General features: G+C 37.2%; 1 protein-coding gene across 1 annotated transcript in view; it reads left to right on the top strand.

Moving 5' to 3' along the window:
- Window positions 1-26,761, top strand: part of NBAS (NBAS subunit of NRZ tethering complex) — a 209,439-nt gene that overhangs the window by 1,157 nt on the left and 181,521 nt on the right. The window contains exons 2-12 of the mRNA XM_075145030.1: window positions 3,759-3,813; window positions 4,435-4,471; window positions 6,462-6,539; window positions 7,623-7,670; window positions 8,811-8,854; window positions 9,266-9,399; window positions 10,228-10,361; window positions 10,480-10,578; window positions 20,093-20,231; window positions 21,048-21,113; window positions 24,739-24,867. Of these exons, the coding sequence (XP_075001131.1) occupies window positions 3,759-3,813; window positions 4,435-4,471; window positions 6,462-6,539; window positions 7,623-7,670; window positions 8,811-8,854; window positions 9,266-9,399; window positions 10,228-10,361; window positions 10,480-10,578; window positions 20,093-20,231; window positions 21,048-21,113; window positions 24,739-24,867 (963 nt within the window). The remainder of the gene's footprint in view (window positions 1-3,758; window positions 3,814-4,434; window positions 4,472-6,461; window positions 6,540-7,622; window positions 7,671-8,810; window positions 8,855-9,265; window positions 9,400-10,227; window positions 10,362-10,479; window positions 10,579-20,092; window positions 20,232-21,047; window positions 21,114-24,738; window positions 24,868-26,761) is intronic.

Below are 26,761 nucleotides of genomic sequence, written 5' to 3' on the forward strand. Positions count from 1 at the left end.
TCATCTTTGCTTTCTCATCTTTTCCCCTGCAACGTGCTGAGCTAGCATCTTACCTGATTTGGACATAGAGGATGCAAGCAATGTGGTTTTATTTCTTTCTTGTAGTGGTTTTCAAGTCCACTGCTGTTGTTAATGAGTTTCTCACTAAAAGTAGTTTATGGAAGTATTTTAACAACATTTTATGCTTGATGAGAACATCCGAACAGAGAAGATGTAAAAACATCACAGGTGGAAGAATGTACCTATTCATAATTACTAAAGCCATTCTCCTAAAAATATGTTTTTGTTTATCAGAAAGACTTTTTTTTTTGTTTCTTTTGATCTGTAAACCATCAATTGCAGCAACAGGTGTGGGTGTTTGCAAAATACAATTACAGTGTTACCAATTACTAACTTTATAGATTGTTCATGTAGGTCAGTAGACAATTGCACCTATTTTTATTTAACTGTGTTTTGAGATATGGTAAATAGTGTTTGTTTCTAGTAACATATGAAAACGATTTACATGTCTGCAAACCATGAGGAGGACTTAGGTGTGGTGACACGAGACTGTGGTTCTACAACTGCATTAAGGGGGCACATTTCTGACAAGTATCCCTTCTCTTCTGCTGCCATTAGTATTCTTGAAGTTGTGGGGTAAGTTGATTAAAGAACTGATTAGCCTGAGAAATAATTGTGTTGTTTCATTTCCTTTTGTTGAGTGGTCACCCTAGTACTCATGTAGGTACCAAGGGGGGTGAATAATGTGTCAGTCAAAGCTGAATGAAGTGTGAGACCTCCCTTTAGTGGCAGCGTGTGGGTATGCCAATTTAAAGTGATTGTGGAATCACAGTCTGAGGGTCCTTATCTGCTCTGATAGTCAGAATTTCTAAGCATCACAGAATTCTGCTTGTCAACTTCAGCAAATGGTACAGGCTATTTCAAACTTGATATTTCTTGCCTATTTATTTTCAAGATAATTCCCATTTTGAATGGCAGAAATAGGAAGGCTTGAAAATATTGTGCTATGTAGTTTGTTTGGATTTACATCTTTCTTGAAGACTGTCAGCAGCCAAGGACACTTCTGATAGTCTTTTTACAGTTTTAGTGGGAAATTAATGTACATAGGCAAACAATTTATTTTGTCAGCATGATTCAGTTTTTACCTTAAGGTGCCTTAACAGTGATATTATTTAGGTGATTGTGACTTTCTCTTTGGAACATCTGTCTCTTTTAGTCCTGGTTTATTTAGACTTTTCAGAAAAAGTCACAAAACACTCCTGCCACTTCTTGTAGAGCTGAGTGGTTTGGAATGAGTGAGGTGAGGGACAGCAGAAGGGGAAAGGAGGTTGAATGCTGTACTGGGAAATGAAATTAAATGTCTTCTTATGCAGTCATCTAGGATACAAAGCAAGGCCTTAAAACAAACTTTTCACAGGTTTCTATTGACTTTGTTTTATTTTTCTGTTATCTCATTTGGGATGATTCATTTTTAATTGTGGAGTGCTGAGCACTTACAACTGTAATTATGACCACTGGAAGATGAATCCTGTGATGAACATGTAAAGTTGTGTTAAATTCAAGACATTGATAAAACTGGCATGGATTTCTGAAGTTGGAACCCCAAATTAGCTTTAATTTTAGTTCTTGTTAGTATTCTTATTGACCTGTATGGAATTTCCCAAGAATAATTTTTTTTTGGAGGGGGAAAATAACAGATATTTGTAAAGGACACATGCAAGGAACTGACAGAGAAGAGAGTGGTGTGGAAATCAAGCAGTCTGTATTCAGTGTAGTGATGTGATTGTATACAATGCACTGTTTGGGAACCCTGAAATATATAACAAGAATAAAAGGAATTACTGAGTAGTTGATCAGTGAAAATATGAACGAGGCAGTGGTTGTGGAAGAAGTTGTAGGGGAGGACTCATGCAGTCATTTTGTAAATACAGGCAGACTGAACTTTTCCTTTTTTCCAGTAGACAAGTACTGCCTATCTTCTGAAATGTATCAAATGTATCGCTTGATTCTGTGGGGTTTTTTAATTGCCATCTAACGTTTTGAGATTTCCCCAACAACCTCTCCCGCCGCCCCCCGAAAGCTTGCTGGGTGTGCAACAAAATCCAAAACTAAGTGGGTGTTTTGTCAGCGAGGAAGTTATGTACGTTTTATTTCTGGAATGCTCTGGCAAAGGAGAACTTGAAGTTGTTTTCCCAAATGGGAATGAATTAAAAAAGAAATATAGCAGATCTGGTAGCCATTGCTGTTGCTGAGGTGATAGGAATATATTATAAAAATTAAAATTCAGGTCTTCAGAGTATGATAGTAAATCAGCTTTATGAAGGGATTAAGGTGTGTGGAATAGGAGCCTGTAGTTTAGACTCAGGAGTGGACACTAAGAATACTCAAAAGAATTCTAAAGAGGTATAAGCAATTTTTGGAAATGTTTTTACTGGGAACTTTTCTTAATCCAAAACTTTAAAAAGCTCTGCTTTTAACCTCCCTGGGAAATTGCAGTTCTCCCTGAGGTACTGTGATAGCTATAAGAAATAATTTGTACTCTCACTTATTTTACTGTAATGCCTTGTTATTTCCTGATTGATCAACCTGAATTTGGAACATTATCTATTAGTACAGCTATGTTGGCTTCTTCCATGCTGTGAGATGACAGCCTGATTACTTGAAAGACTATTTCTGGATTGCAAACTTTGCATAGAAAACTGCTAATCTTTACTTCAATAACTTAAATTTGTGAGCCCAGATATTTCTTTTTAACATGGACATACTCTGGAATTTTGATAAACTTGTATGTCTTTCAGTGTTTGCTGCTCTATAACTTGGAATGAGAGGTCTGAATATTTCAGTTAACGAGTAATGATCTGCTCTATGTATTCTATACTGAAGGAAGAGGAAATTCATTTATTACCTACTCTAATGCTCCGTTTGTGCTGCTCTAATATTTTCACATGAAAAGTGTAAGCATGACTGCTTATTTGGAAGATTTGTGTGTGATGCCTTCCTTATTGGTTACCTTTCTTGTCTTCTCAGTTTAATCCCTTTTTCCTACTTTCTTATGGGCAAATAATTTTACCTCTTCTTATAGCTAAGAATATACATCCTATGTTGCTTTGTATTTCTTTTTTCTGTGTTTGGAGAGTGCTTTCATTTATATAGTGAGTGTAGTTTTTCCTCTCTGCCTTAAGTAGAGCAGGACAGCTGGAAAGGCTATGTAGATGGTTTGGAGTAGAGGTGGTGATCTGAGTGGCTGTGTTACCTAGTACAAATTGACATAAAGAGAGTTTTTTTTTCTTCAGAAGTTCTTTGTTTTTTGTAATGTTTCTGAAACCTTCATAAGCTGTCTTTATATAGCTTAGCAGTTACATATTAGCATAGTATGTTGAACATCAATTGCTTCGACTTCTTCTGGGCATTACAGATCAATCTGGCATTCATTTGGCATAGAAAGAATGATTTATAATACCTTACAAGAGAACATAATCGGAAGTCTATGTCTTTTGTTACTACCCGAAGATCAAGGGAAAGCTGAATCAATAGACAATCTGTAGTACATTTTGTTTATTACATCTTGGCACTTAAAATATTTGGCTTTATAGCCTGTTCTAGCTTATGCAGTTAAATTACTCACTGTATGAAGTTGCGAATAATAGAACATACATAAGGAACTTGTATGCTAGCAGGCAACTTACCTATATTCACTGAGTAAATTTATGAATGTTGTGTTTAAGTTAAAATGTGTTTGACCATTATTGTAATTGCAGCCAAGAGGCAACAGAAAACATGGTGCATCATTTATCATCACTAGAGCAATTACAGGTAAGTATGACTTGTTCTTATGTTCATGACTCATAAGAATATGTGGATTGCTTGTAAAACTTACAATTTCTGCACTTTAGCATGGCTAGTGTAATGGAAATAGAGTGCAGGATGTGTTTTCAGGAAGATGTTTTCTGATTATCAATATTGCTATGTTATTTTTATGTCATTTTTGTGAGCTTTCTTGTCTCTATTAGCTTATTGGGACAAACTAGTAAACCATACATCTAAGAAGTTTTGAAGCTCTGCTGTGTTTTGCAAAATGTTGTTGATGTTTTTTTCTCAACCAGCTCTTGCATTGGGCCACTTGCTAGTTAGTTCTATAAGGAAGCTTTACATTATGGTCATATTACATTGCCATTCAACACTCTGTTTATGCAGTAACTGAATTGCATTTTCATCCAGTAGGAATTTCTCTTAGAATTTCCAGAAATGTGTCGTGATTTTTTTTGATCTGGCATTTGCATTTACTCTAATATAAGAATTCATTGGCCAAGGATAGAGGTTTTTTCCCTAAATACCTTTTTCTTTTGTGAGAATTTCTGAGATTCTGTGTGCAGTAAGCTGGAGAGTGTTTTAAAACCACTGGAGATATAATTTTTGCCTCTTTTTCCGTTGTAGGTCCTGCATTGTTTTTGCTTCGATACATCTGGTACAGGTAGGTTTGATGAAAATAGTGCCTAATCTTTTTAATTTGGTAATTTTTTATAGCTTTTTGATTTGATGGAAAGTTATTTTTAATGAGAGTAAAATTGAACACTTGTTTAGAATTGTCCAAGCTTTGTCCCAGCAATGCTTAGAATATTCTCTTTTCATAAGTTTGAGTTGTAACCACTTCAGTTGCAGCTGAAGCGTATCTAGAAAAGAGCTGGTGTATATTAGTTTGACTTTTTGCTTTTATCAGAAGCCTAAGTAAACTTGCGGTTGGAACATCATCTTTCTCAAAACACGTTTGTCCTCCGCGCTCTCAACTGAGATATTGCAAGTGCAGCTGTGTGTGGGGGTTTTTTTTTTTTTTTTTTTCCTTTTTTCCTTAAGCCTCAATGACGGGTATGATGGCATGGCAGGATTTGCTTCCTAATAATTTGGATTTTTTTTCTCCCTTTGCAATTCAAACTGTCATACAAAAAGCTTGATAACTAGTTGAGCAACACTCATGCCATTTATAAATTTAACTTCTGATTCAAAAGGCACTTAAATGGTCCCGGAAATATATTGGGGTAAATACAGTGTTCCTCAAGAATTTCAGCTCTGTGGTTATACTACTCTGTTGATGTACTTGGCAGGTTTGAAGATAACAGTTCTCCCTTTTTAGGGGTATTCTGTTAGTTCTGAGATATATAGAAAGGGATATTAAAGTGATTCCCTGTGAAACAATGCTAATCTTGAATTCAGTAGGCAGTGCTGTTTTCCCTATTGCTGGTGTTCTGCTTTATTTTGTGTTGTCCCCGTCCCCCCACCTTTTTTTTGGGGGGGGAGTGATGGGGTGGTGTTTATGGGCTGCATACAATCATATAAGTCTAGTTGTAAGAATTCAGACAGAATTAACTTATTTTTCTTCCCTCCCTCCAAGTAGTCATATGTAAAGTCTGATTTCTAGCTTTTATAATTGATTCTAGCTGCTATTTTTATGTGTTCAATAAAAGCGTTTGGGAGGGAGCTCGAGAGGCCTCTGCTTTGAAGTCCTGCTAAAAGCAGGGAGAACTTTGAATTTAGACTAAGTTCCTTAGGGCTCTGTCCAGCTAGGTCTTGAAAAGCTTAAAGGATGGAGATCCCAAAGACTCTCTGGGCAGCCTGTTCCAGTGCCTGACTGTCTTTATGGTGAAGAATTCTCTTCCGTATGTCAGCTTGGAACCTCCTCTATTTTAGAATCAAAGAATCATTTAGGTTGGAAATGACTTTTAAGATCATTGAGTCCAACCATTAACCTAACACTGCCAAGTCTACCAAAGGATTGATCACAGTTTCTCATGCTCCTGCCATGCACTTCACTGGCTCCCATCTTCCTGGTAACCTCCTAGGTATCGGAGAGCTGCTGTTTGGTCCCCCTGAAGCCTTCCCTTCTCCAGGCTAAACAAGTACAATTCCCTGTTCTTGTAGGGCAAGTGCTCTAGTCCCCTGACCGTCTTGGTGGCCCTCCAAGTTATTGGACATTAGGAGAAACTTCTTTACTGAAAGAGTGGTCAGGCCTTGGAACAGGCTGCCCAGGGAAGTGGTGGAGTCACCATCCCTGGAGGTATTTAAAAGACGTGTAGATGAGGCATTTAGGGAGGTGGTTTAGTGGGCATGGTGGTGTTGGGTTGACGGTTGGACACGATGATCTTAGAGGTCTTTTCCAACCTTAATGATTCTATGATTCTATGATTCTTCTTGTAATGGGGAGGGCCCAAACTAGCTGCTGACCAGAGTATAAAGAGTGATGAGTAAATAATCAGTTCCCTTAATATGTAGTTTTGTTCTGTTAATTCAAACAAGGATGTTGTTAGCCTTCATCGTTGGCAGGGTGCAGTGTTGATTCACGTTTCGTTGCTAAAACCTCCCAGGTGATTGATGGTTGCCTTAAAGCTAAGTCGTCCGGCATGTGTGTCTCAGGTACTGCTTTTCTTAGGTGTACATTTTGATTTAGCCTAATGTTTTTGTTATTTCAGCCCTGCAAAGTTTTCTCTGCCCACTGGACTGGTTCGTCTAGTTAGTAAGCAGATCAACTGGCACCTAGTACTTGCAAGGTAACCAGCTTACATGCTTTTACATTTTTGGCAGTAGTGAATGCATTAATGTTTCCTCTCCCCCCGCCGCCGTCCCCATTGGTGAGAATGCTGAGTTAATACTATGCTAAAGTCACGTTATTCTTTTTGGTCAAGAGAAATACTGGAGACTTTCACAGGTAGCCTTGGGAAAAAAAGGTTAGTCTGCTACCCAGGGGCTTCCATGCTGCTTCCCTTCATTTAATGCATCTCTCACTCAGGTCTGAATGTCCCTCTGTCTTTTGAGGCAAAGTGGCTTGCAGTGCAGTCGTTCTCAAACTCAAGTCCTGAATTTGATCAGTTAAAGACCTATTACTTGGCAGGATATGTAATATAAACTGCTTATTTTAAGATTTGTAGAAAGGGAATGCATACCCTCAAGACTTGTCTGCTATTGTATGTTTAGAGGAGAAGTGAGAGTTCCAAGGCTAGAACCAGCTGTTCTGCTGTAATTTTAGCAGCATCAGTGAGATCACTGACTTTTAAAAATAAGCATAAATATGTACAGAAAAATGGTTCAATGACATGAAGGTAGTAGGGAATGTTTTAGTTTATTATGTATTATTGCTGAATATGATCAGTGGTTCAGCAAGAGCTCTCTACTGTTGAGAGAAATGGTGATTCTTTGAGGGAAGTGATGATCTCTTTTGATGCACAACATGCCAGTTGCAATGTTGCATGTTAGTACAAAGGAGATGACGTAACTTACTGAAGTATGATAGTTGTTTATTCTAGATAAAGCCATACATAGTTTTAGATATCGCTGTTACAAAATTATCTATAGTAAAATCTGATTCTGACTTCCCCTGTAGCAAGATTTTAGACGTTTCTGTTTTCTTAGTGCTACTAGAAAAGAATGAGAGATACATTTCAGTGACATGAAGGGAATCTTATTATAGCACTGATTTTTTTTTTTTGTATAAAAATTGATGTTTCCCAATTTGTTTTGATTTATGAAAGAGGAAATTTATATTTAACCTTGCAGAAAGCACCTAGAGCTCTGATGCACATTCTGTAAGGACTGGACTTCAGATGAACTTTCACGCCTTTATTTTTCTCTTTCAGCAATGGTAAATTGTTGGCAGTTGTTCAAGACCAATGTGTAGAAATCAGGTAACTTAGTATTATCTATTGCTTCATGACCACAGTTGTGGAGTTCTGAGAAAGTGTTTCTAGTCATTTACTGACAGTACTTTTAAAGATTTTTCTGGGTTTTTTGGGAATGTTACATATTGTGAAAGTAATCTATGGAATAATCTTAAAATACATTATCACTTAGAAAGCAGAAGCCTTCTTTTTCTTCTTAGTTCTTGGCCATTCCCCGTTTAAAAAACAAAACAAAACAAAACACCCCACCTCAAAACGCCCCACAAATATTAATGTTATAGATAAATTTATGTAAGTATCTATCTGTATCTCTCTTTCTCTTTTTTTCAAGATGTGAAAGAAAATCAATTAAGGTGCTTCAAAATACTAAACCCAAATCGTGGTCTTTCTAACCTTTGCCTTTCTATTTCCCTTTAAAGTAATCATGAGCAAATAGAAATTCTCTCCTAATAAATGGGACAAGGAGCTAGTATTCTGCTTCTCTGTGGAGTAGCTGGCATGTATGATACTTCACCTTATTTTACAAGTAATGTGGATTGCCGTAAAGACTGATGCTTTCCCTTTTTCTTCTGCTCTCTAACAAGCTCTCCTTTGCCAGTTCAAGAACACATTTAGCTGTAGAATGGATCTTGATTGAGTGTGTTTACTTGCTTCACAAAAATCCATTTGCTAGAAGGTCAGACCTTCTATTTATATGTAAAAGAAGCAAGTATATGAAAATTGTTCAATCAGAAGTGTGTGAACACCATAAATGTCAGCTTATAGACTATAAAATAAATCTTGTGTTTCAGCTGTATTAATGTAACTATATTCTTGCATTGTTTCTAAAATTGTAACCTAGAGAATACTGACTAGTTGTTTTTTTTCCTGAAGTTCTGAAATGCTGCTATCCTATTTTGAACAGCATTACTACTAAATGAGGGATATTAGTATTTATGCGTTGGGAGGAGGGTTTCTAAAATACTGTTGTTAGTGTTGTAGCTGCCTAAGGGTGAAGGCTACTATCTGCCATTTTGAACAAGTAGTTAAATACATGCAGGTTTTTTAATTGTGCACTTAGAGTATTTTTATAGTGTTCTGTTTATTCTGGAAAATTGAATAGTGTTTTTTTTCTTATTTAAATCCATAATGAGTCTTTTTCTGCAGGTCTGCAAAAGATGACTTTGGATCCATAGTTGGAAAATGTCAAGGTATACAATATAGCAACCTCTACATCATTACTTAGTGTCATCATTGTTTATTATTCATGCATTGCTAAGTGGTGATGTCGGTTTACTTTAAAGATAATGTTGTAACTTCTTAAAAGCATTGTGAAGAATCTCTTAATAATTTTGCTTTGTGAATAGTTCCATTGCCCTCCCTCCACCCTTTTCATTTCATGATGATTAACATACAAAACCTGAATCTGAAATGACATAATTGTTAAAATTAATGGGTTTAGGAGAGATAGCATTGTTGGAGGTGGTGGGGTTTTTTTTCTCCTCTGAGATATGCGGGGTGCCTACCATCATTACCAGCCTTTTTTGATGGAATTGACTTTGTGTTTTGTTTAAGGAAATATATTTATATTTCACTTTTTAGTAACTTTCTTCCTTTTTCAGTGCCAAAGGATCCTAACCCTCAGTGGAGGCGAGTGGCATGGAGTCATGATTGTACGTTACTTGCTTATGCTGAAAGCACTGGAACAGTGAGAGTGTTTGACCTAATGGGTAGCGAGCTTTTGGTCATTTCACCGGTAAGTGCTCTCTTAAATTAAATATCAATATAGTAGAACTTTTTGTAAGGATAAAAGGTAATTTCCACTCTTTGACCTTTTTTTAATCATGGCTTACTTTGGTATGAAGACTTACAGTATGAATACCATGCACAAATGTACCATGAAGTTTATCATATGATGGATAAACTTAGTTAAACTTAAACTATAGTTAAACTTAAGTCACGAGTAGCACTTTCAAAGCATATAGTTTGTGTTGATATATCTAGTCAGAAACTTCATCTTTCTTTTCTTTTTCTTAGAAATGTGGTAGATCTGCAGGTACATCAGATTGTGAAAGAATAGAATCACCTACTTAGTTTGCGTGCAAATAATTACAATTTGAAGTAGTAGATTACAAATCTGCAGTTTGTATGCAGAGTCACTTATAAATCAAGAAATATCGCTGAAAGAGCAATATGAGGATTTTTTTTTCTTGGTATGAGAGTAGGTAATTGTTATTGGCTTGCCCCACACAACGTATTTTATATTTTGCATTTCAAAGGTAGTATGAAACTAATTTGGGGAGGTGGCTCAAGTGTGTTTCCTTAGCATATTGTCTTTGCAGACTTGAAAGTAATAAGATTTCTTTAAAATCAAGATAAAAGGAAGTGTATTTTGTTACTAATACAAACTATGAAACTTTATTTTTTTAATACATTTTTATACAATATAGTAAATTTAACTTTCTAGTTCTTTCAGTAACTAAGACACTTTCTTCTTTTTCTTTTTCTTGCTTTTTTTTTTTTTTTTTTTTTTTTTTAAAAATCTCCTTTCTCTCTCAATGTTTGTCTGCATTTTTGGGTAAAGACAGCAAGTTTTCCAGGAGATCTGAGTTATGCTATTGCTGGATTGATCTTTCTAGAATATAAAGCAAGTGCCCAATGGTCAGCCGAACTGCTTGTCGTTAATTATCGCGGAGAACTGAGAAGTTATCTTGTAAGGTAAGCATAAATTTTGACTTGCTTTGAGAAGGCCCTGTGAACTTCAAAGGAATTCTTTCCACTCTTTAAAGAAAAGAAAACTGAAATAAAATACGGTGTTTCTTTTTCCCATACTTAGTGTTGGAACAAATCAGAGCTTTCAAGAAAGTCATAGTTTCAGCTTTAGCAGCCATTATGTCCATGGAATAACTACTGTCATTTATCATCCTCGTCACAGGTAAGCGTTCTGTTTGCTACCTGTCAATAATATGAAAATGATGAATAAAAGTGGCAAAATAAACATCGACGTGTGTTGCATAAGGAGAGGGAGAAAAAAAAATCTGTTTTAGTATTGGTATTTAGTGAATCAGTAATAAGAAGTCATATATCATTGTACCTACGAAAGAAGCCCTAGTTGGTGATCTCGCTTTACTAATCGAATAATGAAAATCAAGTTGTGTCCTTTACTGTTTGAGTACCTTGCATAAGCAAAATCTTTTAGAATGTCAGGAATAGTTTCAAAAGATGTTTCTGAATTTGATGGGGGTAAGGGCTGATGTATAGTTAGTTAGTTTGGGTTTTTCTGTCTGGATTTGATTGCTGGACTCCTTGGCCAGCCCATTTTCCCTAGTGTTCTGACTGGAACTGCCAGGCTTTGGTATTTGGAGTTGTCTTGTGATGCGTTTTCTCTATTAGTAACATGTTGGGTACAGATACCAGACTTGAAAGGTGAACTAATTGACTGCCTTGCTCTTGAACCAGATGTAGCTGGAATAAGTCCTTGTTAGCCAATTACTTGTGTTTAAAAATGTGTCTACCGTTTTAATATCTACTTGTTATATAGCAAGGTAAACTCAGCAACTTATTTTTCTATTTCTCTTCAGTTGTAGGAATTAAAGTTCCTTCTAGATATTTTTCTTCTATTAGATCTACTAGGATTGAATTTGTCAGTGTAATACGTTATATCACTGTATTGTGAAAAATAGGCTTGGCTATAGAATGCCAGAAGAAACTCACTGTTTAAAAACTTGTTCTCATTCTTCAATGTTAAGTGAGCTGTCCTATCTATCTTGGGGGAAAAAAATGGTTATTAATGAGAAATAATGTTCTTCTAGCTTATTACTTTGAGAGATTAATTTTGAGTATGGTTTCTTCTTTCTACCTAGTTCATATCTAGTAATTCCATATAATTAATACTCAGTATACTAAATCTAGAGTTTTGAGGTAATAAGTGTGGGTTATGGAGCTTTGGTAGCGCTATCTGACCAGACAACAGAACCTACTCATTCTTTCCTTTGAGCAGGCCAGGGTTAATGGTTCTTGGCACTTGTTTCCAAAGTTATCTTTTCTGCTCCTAATATTAGGAAGTAGATTGATTATAACAGTGAGTGTTGCAAAGAATATTGGTTAATATTCAAAGTATGGTCAAATAATTATTCTGATAATATGATAGATGGATGTGCTTACTTTTCAGTTTTGGTGCGTTTCTGAGCAAATGATGTCAGAACTGTTAAACTCTTATAATGGATGAACCCATTAACAAGAAAATATGTAGAAAATCAACTGGCGTAGTTGTCAACCAAATAGTATGGACATTGCTTTGTGTGTGCTAATAGCAAATTACAGCAATTAAATAGTGCTTAAGAACTTCATATGCTTAATTTTTTCAACTAGCTGCTTAAAAGAGGGGGGGGAAGGCAAAAATTTCAAGTTTTGTTTTCCTTCTTTCCTCCCACCTCCAAGAGAAGTAATAGCTTTGATTTTCCTACTATTCTTATAAGATCTTAGGTTAAAGTTTTTAAAACTTGATAATAGTGTGAAGTAAAAAGCAGGAGACAATGCTGGTTTTGTGCTTAGAACAGTTTATTCAGAATATTAGTAATGAAAGTTATTTTTTTATGGAAGCTTATGGCTGGCATAATTTTTTTTTGTTGTTGTTGCCTGTATTATATATTTTCTAGGGAGAGAAATGCCCTTTCCTTACTCGAAAAGATGCTGCTGAAGTAATAAGTTTGTGTAATGTGTGTGGCATACACATTCAGGCATTACTTGTTTTTACCATGAAATATTATGACTCCTTCCATGAAAATAAAAATAGTCAAGTGGAATCCCCTGTGATTATAGTACCTCCTACTATGTGCAGTCAGTTGATTTGCTCAGTAAAGTTGAAAAATAGACACTTGAAAGAATGCACAATTAGATGGAATGGATGGAAGGCAGAAAGAACTGATGTTTTGCCCTTCGTGTAGGGAAGTCTTTTCTGTTTTGAATTTCCTCTGGTAGAAAACTTCTAGATTTGGCATTAGAGAACTCTCAATTCTTGAGCAGAGTCTCTTGCTGAAATTGTCTTGTTATCCAAAAAAAACCCAGAAGGAATCATAGAATCATAGAATCATTAAGGTTGGAAAAGACCTTTAAGATCATCAAGTCCAACTGTCAACCCAACACCACCATGCCCACTACACCATGTCCCTAAGCGCCTCATCTACACGTCTTTTAAATACTTCCAGGGATGGTGACTCAACCATGTCCCTGGGCAGCTTGTTCCAAGGCCTGACCACTCTTTCAGTAAAGAAATTTCTTCTAATGTCCAGCCTAAACCTCCCTTGGCACAACTTGAGGCCATTTCCTCTCGTCCTATCGCTAGTTACTTGGCAGAAGAGACCAACACCCACCTCGCTACAACCTCCTTTCAGGTAGTTGTAGAGAGCGATGAGGTCTCCCCTCAGCCTCCTCTTCTCCAGGCTAAACAGTCCCAGTTCCCTCAGCCTCTCCTCATAAGACTTGTGCTCCAGGCCCTTCACCAGCTTCGTTGCCCTCCTCTGGACACGCTCCAGCACCTCCATGTCCTTCTTGGAGTGAGGGGCCCAAAACTGAACACAGGATTCGAGGTGCGGCCTCACCAGTGCCGAGTACAGGGGCACGATCACCTCCCTGCTCCTGCTGGCCACACTATGTCTGATACAGGCCAGGATGCCATTGGCCTTCTTGGCCACTCATGTTCAGCCGGCTGTCAACCAGCACCCCCAGGTCCTTTTCCTCTGGGCAGCTTTCCAGCCACTCTTCCCCAAGCCTGTAGCGTTGCCTGGGGTTGGTGTGGCCGAAGTGCAGGACCCGGCACTTGGCCTTGTTGAACCTCATACAGTTGGCCTCGGCCCATCGATCCAGCCTGTCCAGGTCCCTCTGCAGAGCCTTCCTACCCTCCAGCAGATCAACACTCCCGCCCAGCTTGGTGTCGTCTGCAAACTTCCTGAGGGAGCACTCGATCCCCTCATCCAGATCATTGATAAAGATATTGAACAGGACCGGCCCCAGTACTGAGCCCTGGGGAACACCGCTCGTGACCGGCCGCCAACTGGATTTCACTCCGTTCACCACAACTCTCTGGGCTCGGCCGTCCAGCCAGTTTTTTACCCAGCGAAGAGTGCACCTGTCTAGGCCGTGAGCCGCCAGCTTCTCGAGGAGAATGCTGTGGGAGACAGTGTCAAAGGCTTTACTGAAGTCCAGGCAGACCACATCCACAGCCTTTCCCTCATCCACTAGGCGGGTCACCTGGTCATAGAAGGAGATCAGGTTGGTTGAAGGAGGCAGTTTTCTTGAATTGTGCATTTCTTGAATTGTAGATACATATGAACACTTTAAAGCTTTCATTTTCGATAATGTGAACTTTGATCACTTAATGTAAGTTCAGCTTTGTCACTTTGTGCTTTCTTGCATTTAATTTAGTTTCAGATGGTGAAGTTACACTGGTCTATTTCCACTGCTTGTAAGCCTTGATTTATTGCACTCTATATTGCTATGTATTTGCTCATTACCTATTACAGTGCAATTAAATAGCGCTTATGAACTTAATATACTTAATTTTTTCAACTAGATCTATGATAATTGCAAAGAGAATATTTCAGCAGGGAATATATCTGAATCTGTAGGAAAACTTGAAACAATAGCTTTGGGAAAAAGTCGAATAATGAGTTTCACTGCTGTTGAAAAGTGTTATATACCTTTGTCATGGTTTAACCTGGCAGGCAGCCAAATACCATGCAGCTGCTCACTCACTCCCCCTGCCGCCCCAGTGGGACGGGGAGAGAATTGGAAGGGTAAGAGTGAGAAAAACTCGTGGGTTGAGATAAAGACAGTTTAATAGAACAGAAAAGGGAAAATAATGATAATAAATAATGATAGAATATACAAAATGAGTGATGCACAATGCAATTGCTCACCACCCGCGCTGACCGATAACCAAGTAGCGATCGGTACTTCCTGGATCACGCCTACCCTTCATATACTGAGCATGACGTCACATGGTATGGAATACCCCATTAGCCAGCTGGGCTGGCTGTCCTGATTATGTTCCCTCCCATCTTGTGTACCTAGCTCAGTCAGTAGGCACGGGAGCTGTCCTTGGACTAGGAGGGCACTTAGCAACAACTGAAAACATCAGTGTGTTATCAACATTCTCCTCATCCTAACTCCAAAACACAGCACTAGGAAGAAATTTAACCCTATCCCAGCCAAAACCGGGACAACCTTAATTTAGATGCCTAATGTTGGTGTTCTCATGTGATCCAGCCTTCATCTCTGATGGATTTTATGGTGCACTTTAGTTGACAAAAATGTCTGCTTCAGTGTGAACTCTCTGTAGGCTCTAATGGAAGGTTCAACACCTTGCTTATTTTGAGTGTCTTGGTTTGGAGCTGAATGTCTTACTTCAGGGTTATCTGCAATTGCTACAGAAAATGTTTGATATTACAGCCTAAAATGTGTGATGGCTATAGGAGATGAAGGGTTTTAGATTCAGTTGCAATTTGCTTGTTATACCAAAATTGATGCGTGAAGAATTGCGTAGAAGTCTCAAGTTTTTCTTGGATGCCTCAATTGAACTCGCTGTTCTTGAGACGAGTATTATGCTTGTTATCTTCAGCCCAACTGTGTAGAAACCTTTGAAATAGAGTACAGTTGAGGTGCTGCAAGGGCAGCAACTTTTTTGAGACTGGAGGAACCTCTGGAGATCATCTAATCCATTCCCCTTCACAGCAGGGTCAACAAGAGCAGGTTGCTTGGAGACGTGTCCCTGCAGTCCAAGACCTGCACATCTCTATCCTCCTGCAGGAGTGTTGTCTGAGTCAAGGCCTCTGATGTTCTGGGGCAGCTGCTCCAGTAGATACTGGGGACTGGGCCTGGCGGTGCATGTCCACAATTGCTGAGAACGTGTACAGCGAGTTTCTGGCCATCGTTTTCTGCAAACTGCTGCACAAAATGCTGCATCTGTTGGCTGTGCTCTAGGCCTGGCACTTACATAAGTCTTTTTCTAGGACTTGTTGAAAAGGTTCCTGACTCTTACTAATCAGGAGTCAGCTGGAACAAAAGCTCAAAGCACCCTTTGATCAGGAGTAGCTGGTGGATCTTGTGAAAGCTTCTAGAGCTTGCTAGCTAGCTCTTCCTGGCAATGGTAGGCATTGTCAAGTTCCTCAAAGGCTTCCCAGGAGTCCTCTGATGATCCCCAGAAGTATGTAGAAGATTAAGAGGATCTAGAAATGGAGCCCAGAAACTGCTGCATAAACTGCTGCATGCTAGCTGTGCTCTGTGTAGAAAACACGTGCAAGAATAAAAATTATTTCAGATTTTAACATTTTAAGTACTAAAGGATGTTGCATTGATCTTGACGTCCATAACACTGTGATAGACAAAACTTTCCCTTCTAGGGAGTTACTATTAAGTGTCATATATTAAATTAACATTGCTTTGTGACCCATCTGGAGTGCTATAAAACTACAGCTGATATGGTGTGATTTAAGAACCCAAGTATTTGGCCAGGAAAAGTAACTTTTCACATTACTGGGACAAAAAGTTGTTGGCATGGTATCTTCTTCTTCAGACAGAGACTAACTTAAAAAAAAAAAGACAGTAAACAGTTGCTGTTACCAGTCTACCTGTGAACTTTTTGTTTTGGAGTCATCTCCTCTCTCGTCCTGAAAAAATAATCGGTACACAAGGCCAGATCTTTGCTGAAGCTCTCAGGAGTACCTTTCATTTTCTTTTGATGCCAGTTGTGTTATTCATCTTAATAGTTTCTGTCCCTGCTGTTGCATTTTGCTCTCTGAAAAGCTTTGTAAAATTTTTAGTACATGCTGCCATGATGAATTTCTCTGCAGTCCTGGGAGAAGGCTTTTTGTTTTGAGGTTGTGTGTTTTGTGTGTGTCTAAACTGATGTGACATCTTCATTCCAGCTGTCATTGAGTTTCATTTATCCTAAAAGATATTTTGAATTATAAATATGTTGCACTGTATGTGACAGTTTTTCCAAAATTTGTTTGAAAAGATTTATCTCGATGGAGTTTTTGAGAGCTCATTCAGGCAGTTTTGGAGCTACTGCTGTCACTATTATTGACAATTCTTCTCTTGGTCTTTGTGCTACTATTTGTCTCTTAGTCACCTCTGGAACAGTGTGGTCAATTGTAATAGTCACTGCTGCTGTTGAAATTTTTAATTCAGTGGCATGTTGCAATGGAATCTGGAGCTTATGGAAGAATTTAGGTGCCTATGGATGGACAAGTCTGTAGATAAATTAATATTCCAGAAGATTATGCCTGCTGTCTCTTGGTTATTAGGAATTGACAGCTGTGTTGTAGTGATTTAATAAAGTTCTTGTTCACTGATTTTTAATTTTTTTTTTTTTTTTTAAAGCTTTCCTCATGGTCAGGCTGTGAAAGAGACACATGTGAAACTTGCTTTCTGTGCTAAAAAAAGTTAGGAAATTCATCACTTTATGCGTAATGATTGACCTTGCCAACATCTTTCAGAGGTTTAAGATGTGATTTCATGTTCACTGATATTAGACTCTATGCTGATATGTGAGGACCCTAACATGTTTATTTTTGACTAGCTAAAGCGGACATAAACTGCCTCATGTACAACAGAATAGATAAATATTTTGCTCTAAAACCTATTTGAGCTGTTACAAGGAATTTCTTGTGGCGTGCTATGTCTCTGCTGAAAGTTCGTTTGTTTGGTAGAGGTATGTGCTGCAAGATACTTGAAAACTTGTTACTTCCTTGTTTTTAAGTAAAGTTCCTCAGAAGAGCTATGTAGTGTGTCTAAAAGATGGCTTTTCTTGGGGGCAGCTATGTCCTTTGATCAGTGGCAGTGTGTCAAGCTTCTCCAATAGAACAGTTGTAGGCAGAGGAAAGTTGCAGAATGGAAACGTCAGGGAGAAGGAAAATAAAAAATATGCAGAAGGGAAACAAACAAATGGATTATTAAGTGTATGACACTTAATCTGTGAAACTTTTCTCTTCTGAGGTGCCCTTTTCCCCGGTAATCAGCAGAAAATTTGATATTAAAATATTTTGTGTTCTGAGAACTGTGTTGTTTATTGGTGACTGTACTTCACATGTTATTGTTTTCCATGTTTCGGAAGGATTGATGTTCTTCTCTCCATGCCTTCCTCAGTTGAAGTCACTTTCTTCATGAAAGAATAGCAAACTGTTCAAGTAGTTTCTAGTATTTGTTGATGTCCCAAAGTTGAATGAAATTAAACTTTGTATGTTGTCCTGCTTGTTGCTTCTGATTTCCTCAGTTGCTTGAATATGGAATTGCTTAAATATTCTGGTTTTCAATGTTTGCCATTCCATTATTGTTATTTTTAACCAACCCCTATAGTCTTTGAGAGTCCTGGTACCAGAGACATCCTCAGATCGAGCTCGTGCTTAATATGACTTGCAGAACAAAATACTGTTACCTAGTATTTTGGGTTAAAGTGGTGTCTTGGTAAGTTCCTCTGAGTTCCTGTCCAAATATTTACTTGAGAACTGTCCAACCAATTGACCAGAATGAACAACCAATATCAAAACCAAACAGTTGGTGTTCATTGGAAATGGTTAAAATGTAAAGCAACTTGGGTTCATTTACGATGTAAAGTTTGTCACATAAAAGGCTTAATGCAGTCTTATATTCCTAGCTTGTTCAGAAAAAGAGGTATGCACTGTAGGAGTTCTTTGGTATTTTAACACTGGGATTGCTGTGCTCACTGAGCAACAATCTCTGTTTAACAAGTAGTATTTATGGTGAAATTTCTTCTGCGATCTACATAATGCTGAAGTACAGTCCTCCCTTGCTGCTCTGTCTGTGTTAAAGTTCTCTCATGGATTGTCTAATACCATGCTTTGCTGATTGTTGTCATCTTCATAACCCAATGCTTTGCTAAGTAACTATGGGAAAGCTATGACAGGTGAATTTTGTGTCTGCTTTTTTCCTATGTTATTGCTACAAAAAATGTATGCTAATTATTCAAGAAGTATGTTTGCTTCCACATGTTCTTCAGGTTACCAGTTTTAAGGAGTCTGAAATATGATCTGTGCTACTCATGCTAGATTTCCTTGACTCCGATAGAAATGTTCTTTAAATGATAACATGGTTTCTTCTTGGTATGCTACAGCAAGAAACCACTGCGTCATGGATGCTTAGTCAGAAACTTTACATATTCTAAAGTTAAACAGCACCTCCTTAAGGGAGAAGTAATTCCTCTTAGCTGTGCTGTGCTTTACTTTCTGATCATAAGAACAATGCAAAATTACCCTTTTTCCTGTTAATTATGATGGTAGACTGTTGCTGTTTTTGTGGAAAATGGTGAAAGTGTTTTGCTGTCTTAGGCAACTCTTTACACCACAAAATAACAAAAACTCTTAAGAACCTTAGCAGACTGTAAGCATCCATAGTAGAAGTCATCTTGCTGTATGCTTGTGAGTAGCATGAGACCTGGGAATGTTAAATAAGTTTTACTGACCTCTTAAATAGTGTTAAATATGGAAGGAAAAAAAATTTTTTTTTCTTCTTTTTTTCTTTCAGTTGACTCTTGCAGGAAATGTTTTGAAATACACTCAAATCACAGCTGAGAGCTATATGAGTGCCAGCCGCTAGGTGGTAGAGCATTTCAAGAGTATTGCAGCCTTTGAAAATTGATACAGGAGTGTTCTCAGGGCTGAACTTCTGGCTTTTCCAGTCTGTGCCTTTTTTGCAGATACTTTACTTTTTGATGGGTTGTTCACTAAAATGATGCTTCCAAACAAATTTAGACATCTGTTCTCAAAGTTTTCTTCAAAGTAATCATCAGTTAAATATAAAAATGCTTGTTAATAAAGTGAAAGGGCTTCAAGGGAAAATTTTTTGATAATTTTAGCGGGAATCAACAAAAATTGTAAGAATTCCCTCAAAGTTTTTAAAATATTATCTACTGCGTGTAACGAAATTATTGCATGCACATTTATAATTGGTAGAATGGCTTTAGAAAACAAAATTGAAAAACCTTGACGCATTTGGTTCCTCAATAAGAGTGAAATAGCTTATGTACCACATCTGAATAAACGGAAACCTAATACTTAAACAGAATGACCAGAACATTTTATAACCTTAAGCTTATGAAATTGTTATCGTTCTTTGAGGGTACGGGAGGAATTAAAATTGTAGCCAGACATATTTTCTTTTAAATGTTTGGAATTATGCCTTATTTGGAAAGCTAGAGTTGAGAATGGATAGGGATAAATACCACAAATAACAAGTGTTATTCAAGTAATATTTAAGTCTTGTCTGTGAATAAACACACAGAAGTTGAGAGCTTATTGGGGCTGTTACGAATCTTAATATACTAAATCTTTTTGTTACTGCAAGCAAACCGCTATAGTTCTGGCTTGAGACAATTAAAAAAACATTTATGTGGCAGGATATGAAACCATAATATGCCTTTATATCTTTTACAGACTTCTACTTGTAGGAGGCTGTGAAAGAGATGAAGATGGAGTATCTAAAGCAACTGGTTGTGGGATATCTGCCTGGAGAGTTCTGTCAGGCTCTCCCCATTATAAACAGGTCACTAGTTATGCAGATGATATTAGAACAGTAAGTATGTTTCTTCATTTTATTGGATGAATATATCTAACTGGAAGTTCAATATGAATCTCTTTTTGAAAGAAGAATTTAATGCAATGTTTTGCTATTTTGTAAGCTATGATGTGAACTTCTAAGAAGTTATCTCTCCCCCCCAAAGCTGTCTGTTTTTGCTTTTTCTGTAGTATGATTTGAATTTTCAAGTTCTTGATTATCACTTGTGGTTTAAAAAAAAAAAAAAAAAAAAAAACCAAAAGAAAAAAAAACAAACCAGAACAATGAGAAACAACAACAATGAAAGTGTAGTGTGGAAATATACAAACTCCTTACTTGTGTACTGGGATATGTTACCTGTCTTTGTTGGAAAAATTCCAGTTATTTTTGTGTTTTTATTACTTCATAACAAAAGGCAGCACACCTGAAATAAATGTTTCAGTTTAAGTCTGACTATTGATTTCTTTTGCTTCTGGTAGAAGTAAATGTTTGATTTGGTAACAACTACCGTGTGGATATTCTGAAATCAATTTACAGTATACTAGGAAAAATTCCAGTATTTACTCTTCTATAGGTATTACTTAGTATTAAAAGCAAGCTGTTAATTTCATTGCAAATGGGTAGGGCTTTTCTGTGGCATGATACATACCTAGCGAAATGGGCAAAGTTATACAAATTGCGTTTTATTATCCTTGCATTATTTTAAAATAGGCAGTCTTAAGGAATTTTAAAGAATCCTGTGGAGTGTTTTAGTACTTTAGCTGTGACTTAGTTTTTGATGCATAAAACAATGTATGAGATAGTCTTTCATTGTATATGTTTCTGTTCTTACAGGCACAGAGAAGAGGATTATTAAGGATTACGAATATAAGATTTTACAGCAGACGGGGAACAGAACAGGTATTAAGGTCTAGGTCTACCTCAGAAATGTATTTTACTAACATAATTGTCCATTAATGACTGCCTGGGAGACTGATTGAAAGTAGTTTTTAATTTATGCAACTTAGGAATTAACATTTCTATAAAACTTATAAAAAATAATAAGCTTTTAGCGTTAATTGGAGTAGCTTGCCATTTATTTGGCTTTTTTAAAAATCCAATTAGTTCATCTGCTGAAGCTTGAATCTTGGGTTTTCAGCATACTGACAGGAACAGGTCTAGAGATGTAGAGTTCAATATTAAATGTAAACTCTTATTCAAAAAGGAACGTGTAAAAAGCCACCTAGTTATTTGTTAATGAATTTAATGATCATAGCATGTTAGGTGGGTTATATATTCTACAAGAAGAGAGTAGATTGTGACGATGTTTCTCAAGTATATCCTCAAGAGAAAAATAAGAGGAACTCCAAAACCCAGCCTTCTGCACAACCCTACTCCCGCTAGAAAACAAACAAAAAATGCATCACCTTACAGCCCAAAATTTTCATACAATGAGGAGAAGAAAAAATGAGTGGATTCAAAGTAATCATTCATGGCTTAGATAGGGCAGACACAAAGAGTTAATTTTTACAGTCCGTTACGAGATACTATGGAAACATGTTGCTAAGTGGCTTCAAAGGTTTATTATGGATCCAACTTCTACTACCAGGATGCATGCGAACCTAATGAAACAGCTGATTAGAATCAACTTGTTCTTAAAAAATGCTGGGTATGGGTCTTGTATTCGCCTCTCCCATGAATGAGTGAGTGTTAAATCTTGAGTGTCATGCTGAGGTGTAGGTGTGTGCTTTCTGTGTTTCTAAGGCTTTGCACACCGTGGTTGTGGCTTTCTTCTACATGCCTTAGGAGCTACCCATGCAGTACTGCACCACCTTCTCCTATCTCTTGTCTACTGTTGTGTGTAGCTTTTGTTTGATTCCTTTTTTTATCCCCCTCTCTCTCCTTGTGAAAAATTTGTTTTCCCTTCTTTTGTTTTACAAGGAAAGAACAGTAAAGAATCTGTCTACCACCCTCACTCTGTCCTCCTGAGAGGAAGAATGGCTGGTCTGAAGTTATATGGACTTTGGAAATGACCTTAATAGATTTTTTGGGATGTTTAGGTGGCTGGTTAAAAGAAGAAATTGCGTGCTTGATTGGAAGGGGAAAACAAATCTTTCTGAATCTCTCTCAGGGGTGGAATGGGGAGAGGTTTTATTTCCTTCACTGAAAATATAAAAGAGAAGGCTGAAGTAAACTTTTTTAACTGGAAGGCTAGTACTGAGTGTAGCTGTACTAAACTTTAACTTCATTGCACTTGCCAGTACTAAATTTATGAAGAAAAGCAGAGATTTTTACTCATCCTTGAATGTTTTAATCTGATTTCAGGGGTTATGGTTTAAATATGTGAGGTATAGTTTATATTCTTAGTGGGAAATTGGCAACAGTGTTAAGTTATGACAGACACAGCAACTAGAGGACTTGTGTATTAGAACTAGCTATATTGGGATTTATTCTTAGTGTTGCTAACTTAAATGATACTTATAAAATGTGAAGTGCCAGCCTGCTGAGGTTTTCAGTATCTTTTTCTGCAGTTCCCTTAAGTTGACAAGCTGTTTACTGAGGCAGCATTCCCTGCTTTGCCAAGGACTGATTAACCTCCATAGATTACAATGCTCAGGTGGTAAATTTGAATGTGTTAGTGGCCACCGAACCCCTAAATTTAACGGCAACAGAATTATTACTGACTACTGAGTAAATGTTTAACCTTGTTAAGATCTGTGATGTATACCGCTGACCATTTATCTTAATGGGTTATATGTTTTAGCTATATGTTTCTAAGTGCTTTAACAGTCTTCTGTTCTTTGTCCTCTGTGCATGCAACTTGATTTGTAAAGCAAGAATTGCCATTAGTAGGCATGTACAATTCCTTGGCAAACTATAGTAGAGATTGCAGTACTCTAGCTGCTTAAGAATATAATCCGAGAATACTTAAGAATTACTTATATTAGAAAAAATTTCATAATTAGTTTAAAAAAACCTTAATAATGCTCTCCTTTTCAATTAAAAACACATTTTAAGCTTGAATTTAAGCAGTGCTCTCAATAGCTGCAAACCACTGTACAACAGTGAGCAGATTGCTTGATCATCATTGTTTCTATGGCATAGCTACAACTTAAAACAGCCTAAGACATAGAATAAAAAAAAAAAAAAAACAGCCAACCAAACAAACCCTAAAAGAATATTATCTTCAAATAATACCTACCACTAATGTGCTGTTGAAACTCCATTAAAACTTCTTAATCGTATGGATGTCTATAACTTTTCTGTACTTCATTTGTGTTGGGGTGTTTTCCAAGAGGGGAGGCACTGGCTTAAAAATTAATTAGCTGCAGACTTGGACAGTTCTAACATTATTGTAGTATATATCTTTATTAGGAAGTTTTTAAAAGTGAACTGCAGTAACAAAATGAGATTTTATAAACAATATAAATTTTGGGAATCTATATCCTGCTGTCTTTCAATGAAGACTAGACTCTGAGAACTTATTGATCTTTCTGAAAACGTGGAAGTTGTGTTGGGGATGGGGGGAATAAATAGAAATTGTGTTTTCAGAAATTGTTAGCATTGCCAGTGGCACTAAGTTTGACTTTAAAATTTGAGTCTATATTTAGAGGCTCTTGTCTTATGGAAATAATGTATAAATCCAGTGTGGGAGTTTGTGAATCCTTAAGGAAATAAAGGAAATATTTTGTTTGTAGTACATTTTCCCTCTTAAGATATCCAGAGCTGAAGGAAAACTTAATCCAGGAGAATTTTTGTAGCCTTGATGAAGTTTACTTACAGATGTTGAATCACTTCATCTGTATGGACTTAATCAATGTTTGCTATATTGCTGCTTAGTCTATTGTTACCCAAGAGATTGTTAAATTCAGATTCAGTGTCCTGAAATGGACAATGTGCTACTCCAAGATCTCTTCATCTATGTATCTCTTGTATTCCCCCCCTTTTTTGTTTTTTTTTTTTTTTTTTTTTTTTCAATTGTAATAAAGCTTACCCAAAAGTTTGCTCCCTGGGAGGAAGAGCTGTACTAAGCTGTGTTTGGGTAACAGTCTTTCTTGGGTGGACCTGAGAGGCAGGACGGTAGAAAACTGAGGTTGCTGAATGTTTTCTCTGAACAGATGGTTTGAGAACAACCTGCAGTTCTTCCTCCACGTAGCTCTGCATTGCTGTCTGTGCCCTTCTCCTAGGAATGGCACACTTCAAGATTTTATTTGCTGTATGACAATGTGAGAGAGAAGTTGACATTCTTAAAGATTTGTTAGTGTTATGGTAGTGTTCTTTATACAGGTTGCTTTTACTCTTCCCTGCAACAATTGATATTTTACCTGTATTCTGACTTTTAGCATAGTGGTTTTGTTTTGTTTTGTTTTGTTTTTAAATTTAAAGCATGTTAAATTTTCTGGATGGAAGATTGTACAATTTTTTGTCCTAAAATGTAAAAAATAGTTTGGGCTTTTTGGGAGGTCTTTTTGGTATGCTTTGATGTGTGTGGGGATTTTTTTGTTTGTTTGGGGATTTTTTAATTTGCTGACATAATGTTTGGCAGGATGGAGTTTTCAAGATGAATCTTTCTCCTGATGGAGCTCTTCTGGCAGCTATTCATTTCTCAGGAAAACTGACAATCTGGTGTATTCCATCTCTTAGACAACAAGGAGAATGGGACCAAACTGATCAGGTAAGAAGGATGTAGATGTTTAGAAATTTGCAGTATATGTTTTAATCCTCTGGAGATATGTTTTCCTAGGAGATGAGAGCAGTTCAGATAACTGTGCTTTAGCTACATACTGTTTTACCAGTCAACTCCATATTTTTCAAGAGCCCTATATTAACATTTACAATAGTCTTTCTATGTTTTAACTATAACCCTTACACTTTAAAAATTAAGAAAAAGAACCAGTTGTGTTGGAATTTTTCATGAGGTGTTCTGGTGCCAAGTGAGTAACACTGGTTAGAGGTAGACTGAAATGTTATTTTTAAAATATAAGTGGAGGCCAGCACAAGTAACTTAGAATGGTTGAAACGAAATTCTGCTGGATGTTTAATGTGCTCTTCTATTCCTCCTTCAAAATTTACCTTACTTTCTGCCAGATAACACTCTAGAATAGTTTGTTCATCAGATTGGTATTAGTAAGTCAAATGCTTTCTACAGGAATTGTTTGCAAAACTGAGTTGGGGAACTTAAGTTAGAAATTGCCCAGACACTGGCAAACTTTTACATGACTAGTGTGAATTTAAACACTGGAAACTGAAAACTGATCAGTTTTCAAAGAAAATTCCAAATAACTGATACACTCTCTGGATAAAGATAACACTTTATTTTAATGTGGAAAATATGTCTGCATTTTGAAAATTGACAGATCTGAAATGATGTACACTAGTATGTGAAGCATTCTGGTTTTATTACCGTTAATTTCTTGACTAATAGGTATGGAAGGGCTTTTCACATAACCATGTGTTATGTTCTAAACTTACAAGACATGAACTGACATCAAGCCAAATAGGGTAATCAGTCAAACGGGATCTTTGGTCACTAGACATAGATGGCACAAATTACCACTAATGTTTCCTACACAGTATTGATCTCAGGTGGTTTTATTGTATGTAAGTGTGTTTCTTACTAGAAAATTATTGTAGGATGAATATTTGCTGCTTAATAGTAAACAACTATGTTTTAGTGTATGTACTGATGAATAAATTCACGTGTTATCATGAAATATTTGCAGTTTCTGATTCTTCTCTGTAATTTTCTTTCGCATGGTAAATCTTTGTACAGTGTATTGATTCCTTTAGAAATTCCAATACAAAAATATTTCCTCCAGTTTTTGTAGAATGTTATAAATTCTTCAAGTTTATGTATTCCTATGAAACACAGACAGCTTTTCCCCTACGCTATATTGAATTTGTCCTCGGTCTATGCATTGCACAGTAGGCAGCATAAGGTCTACAGCAAAACACTTCCTGGCATTACATATGGGCATAGGTCACTATAATGAGGAAGAGGACAAAATGGAGGCAGATGTCTTCCTTTGGGTATCATAATGACAATGAGGTTAAATGAATGTTTTCTGAAAAAATTACGGAAAAAGATAGGCCAAAAACTTTGACTGTAGGAAAGAGAAGTCAATAAATACCTGTAGAGATAGGGGTATGTTGCCATCCTGAACCCCACCGGTGTGCTGTTACCTTTTTGTTCTGACTGCAAGTCTTGGAAATGTGTCTGTTGTTTTGTAGTGTAAGTTTTGGATCTGGCTAGGCTGTATTGACTGTGAAATTGTACTGGGTCTGGCAGGGATGGAGTTCACTTTCTTCATAGCAGCCCGTATGGTGCTAGGTTTTGGATTTGTGACCAAAACAGTGTTGGTGACACCTCAGTGTTTTATATATTGCTCAACAGTGCTTACACAGCTTCTGCCATTTCATTCGAAGCCACCGAGGCGAAGGGCTCTGGAGCAGAGGATCGCGCCGGGGGACCCTTCCTGAAGCGGCAAAACCGCGGCGAAAACCGCGAAGGCAAAAGCGCAGGGAGCGAGAGGGTGCCCCAGCCCCCCTCCCCCGAGCCGGAGGAGCGA

The sequence above is a fragment of the Calonectris borealis genome, chromosome 3 (genome assembly GCF_964195595.1).
Source record: "Calonectris borealis chromosome 3, bCalBor7.hap1.2, whole genome shotgun sequence".
Taxonomy (NCBI): domain Eukaryota; kingdom Metazoa; phylum Chordata; class Aves; order Procellariiformes; family Procellariidae; genus Calonectris; species Calonectris borealis.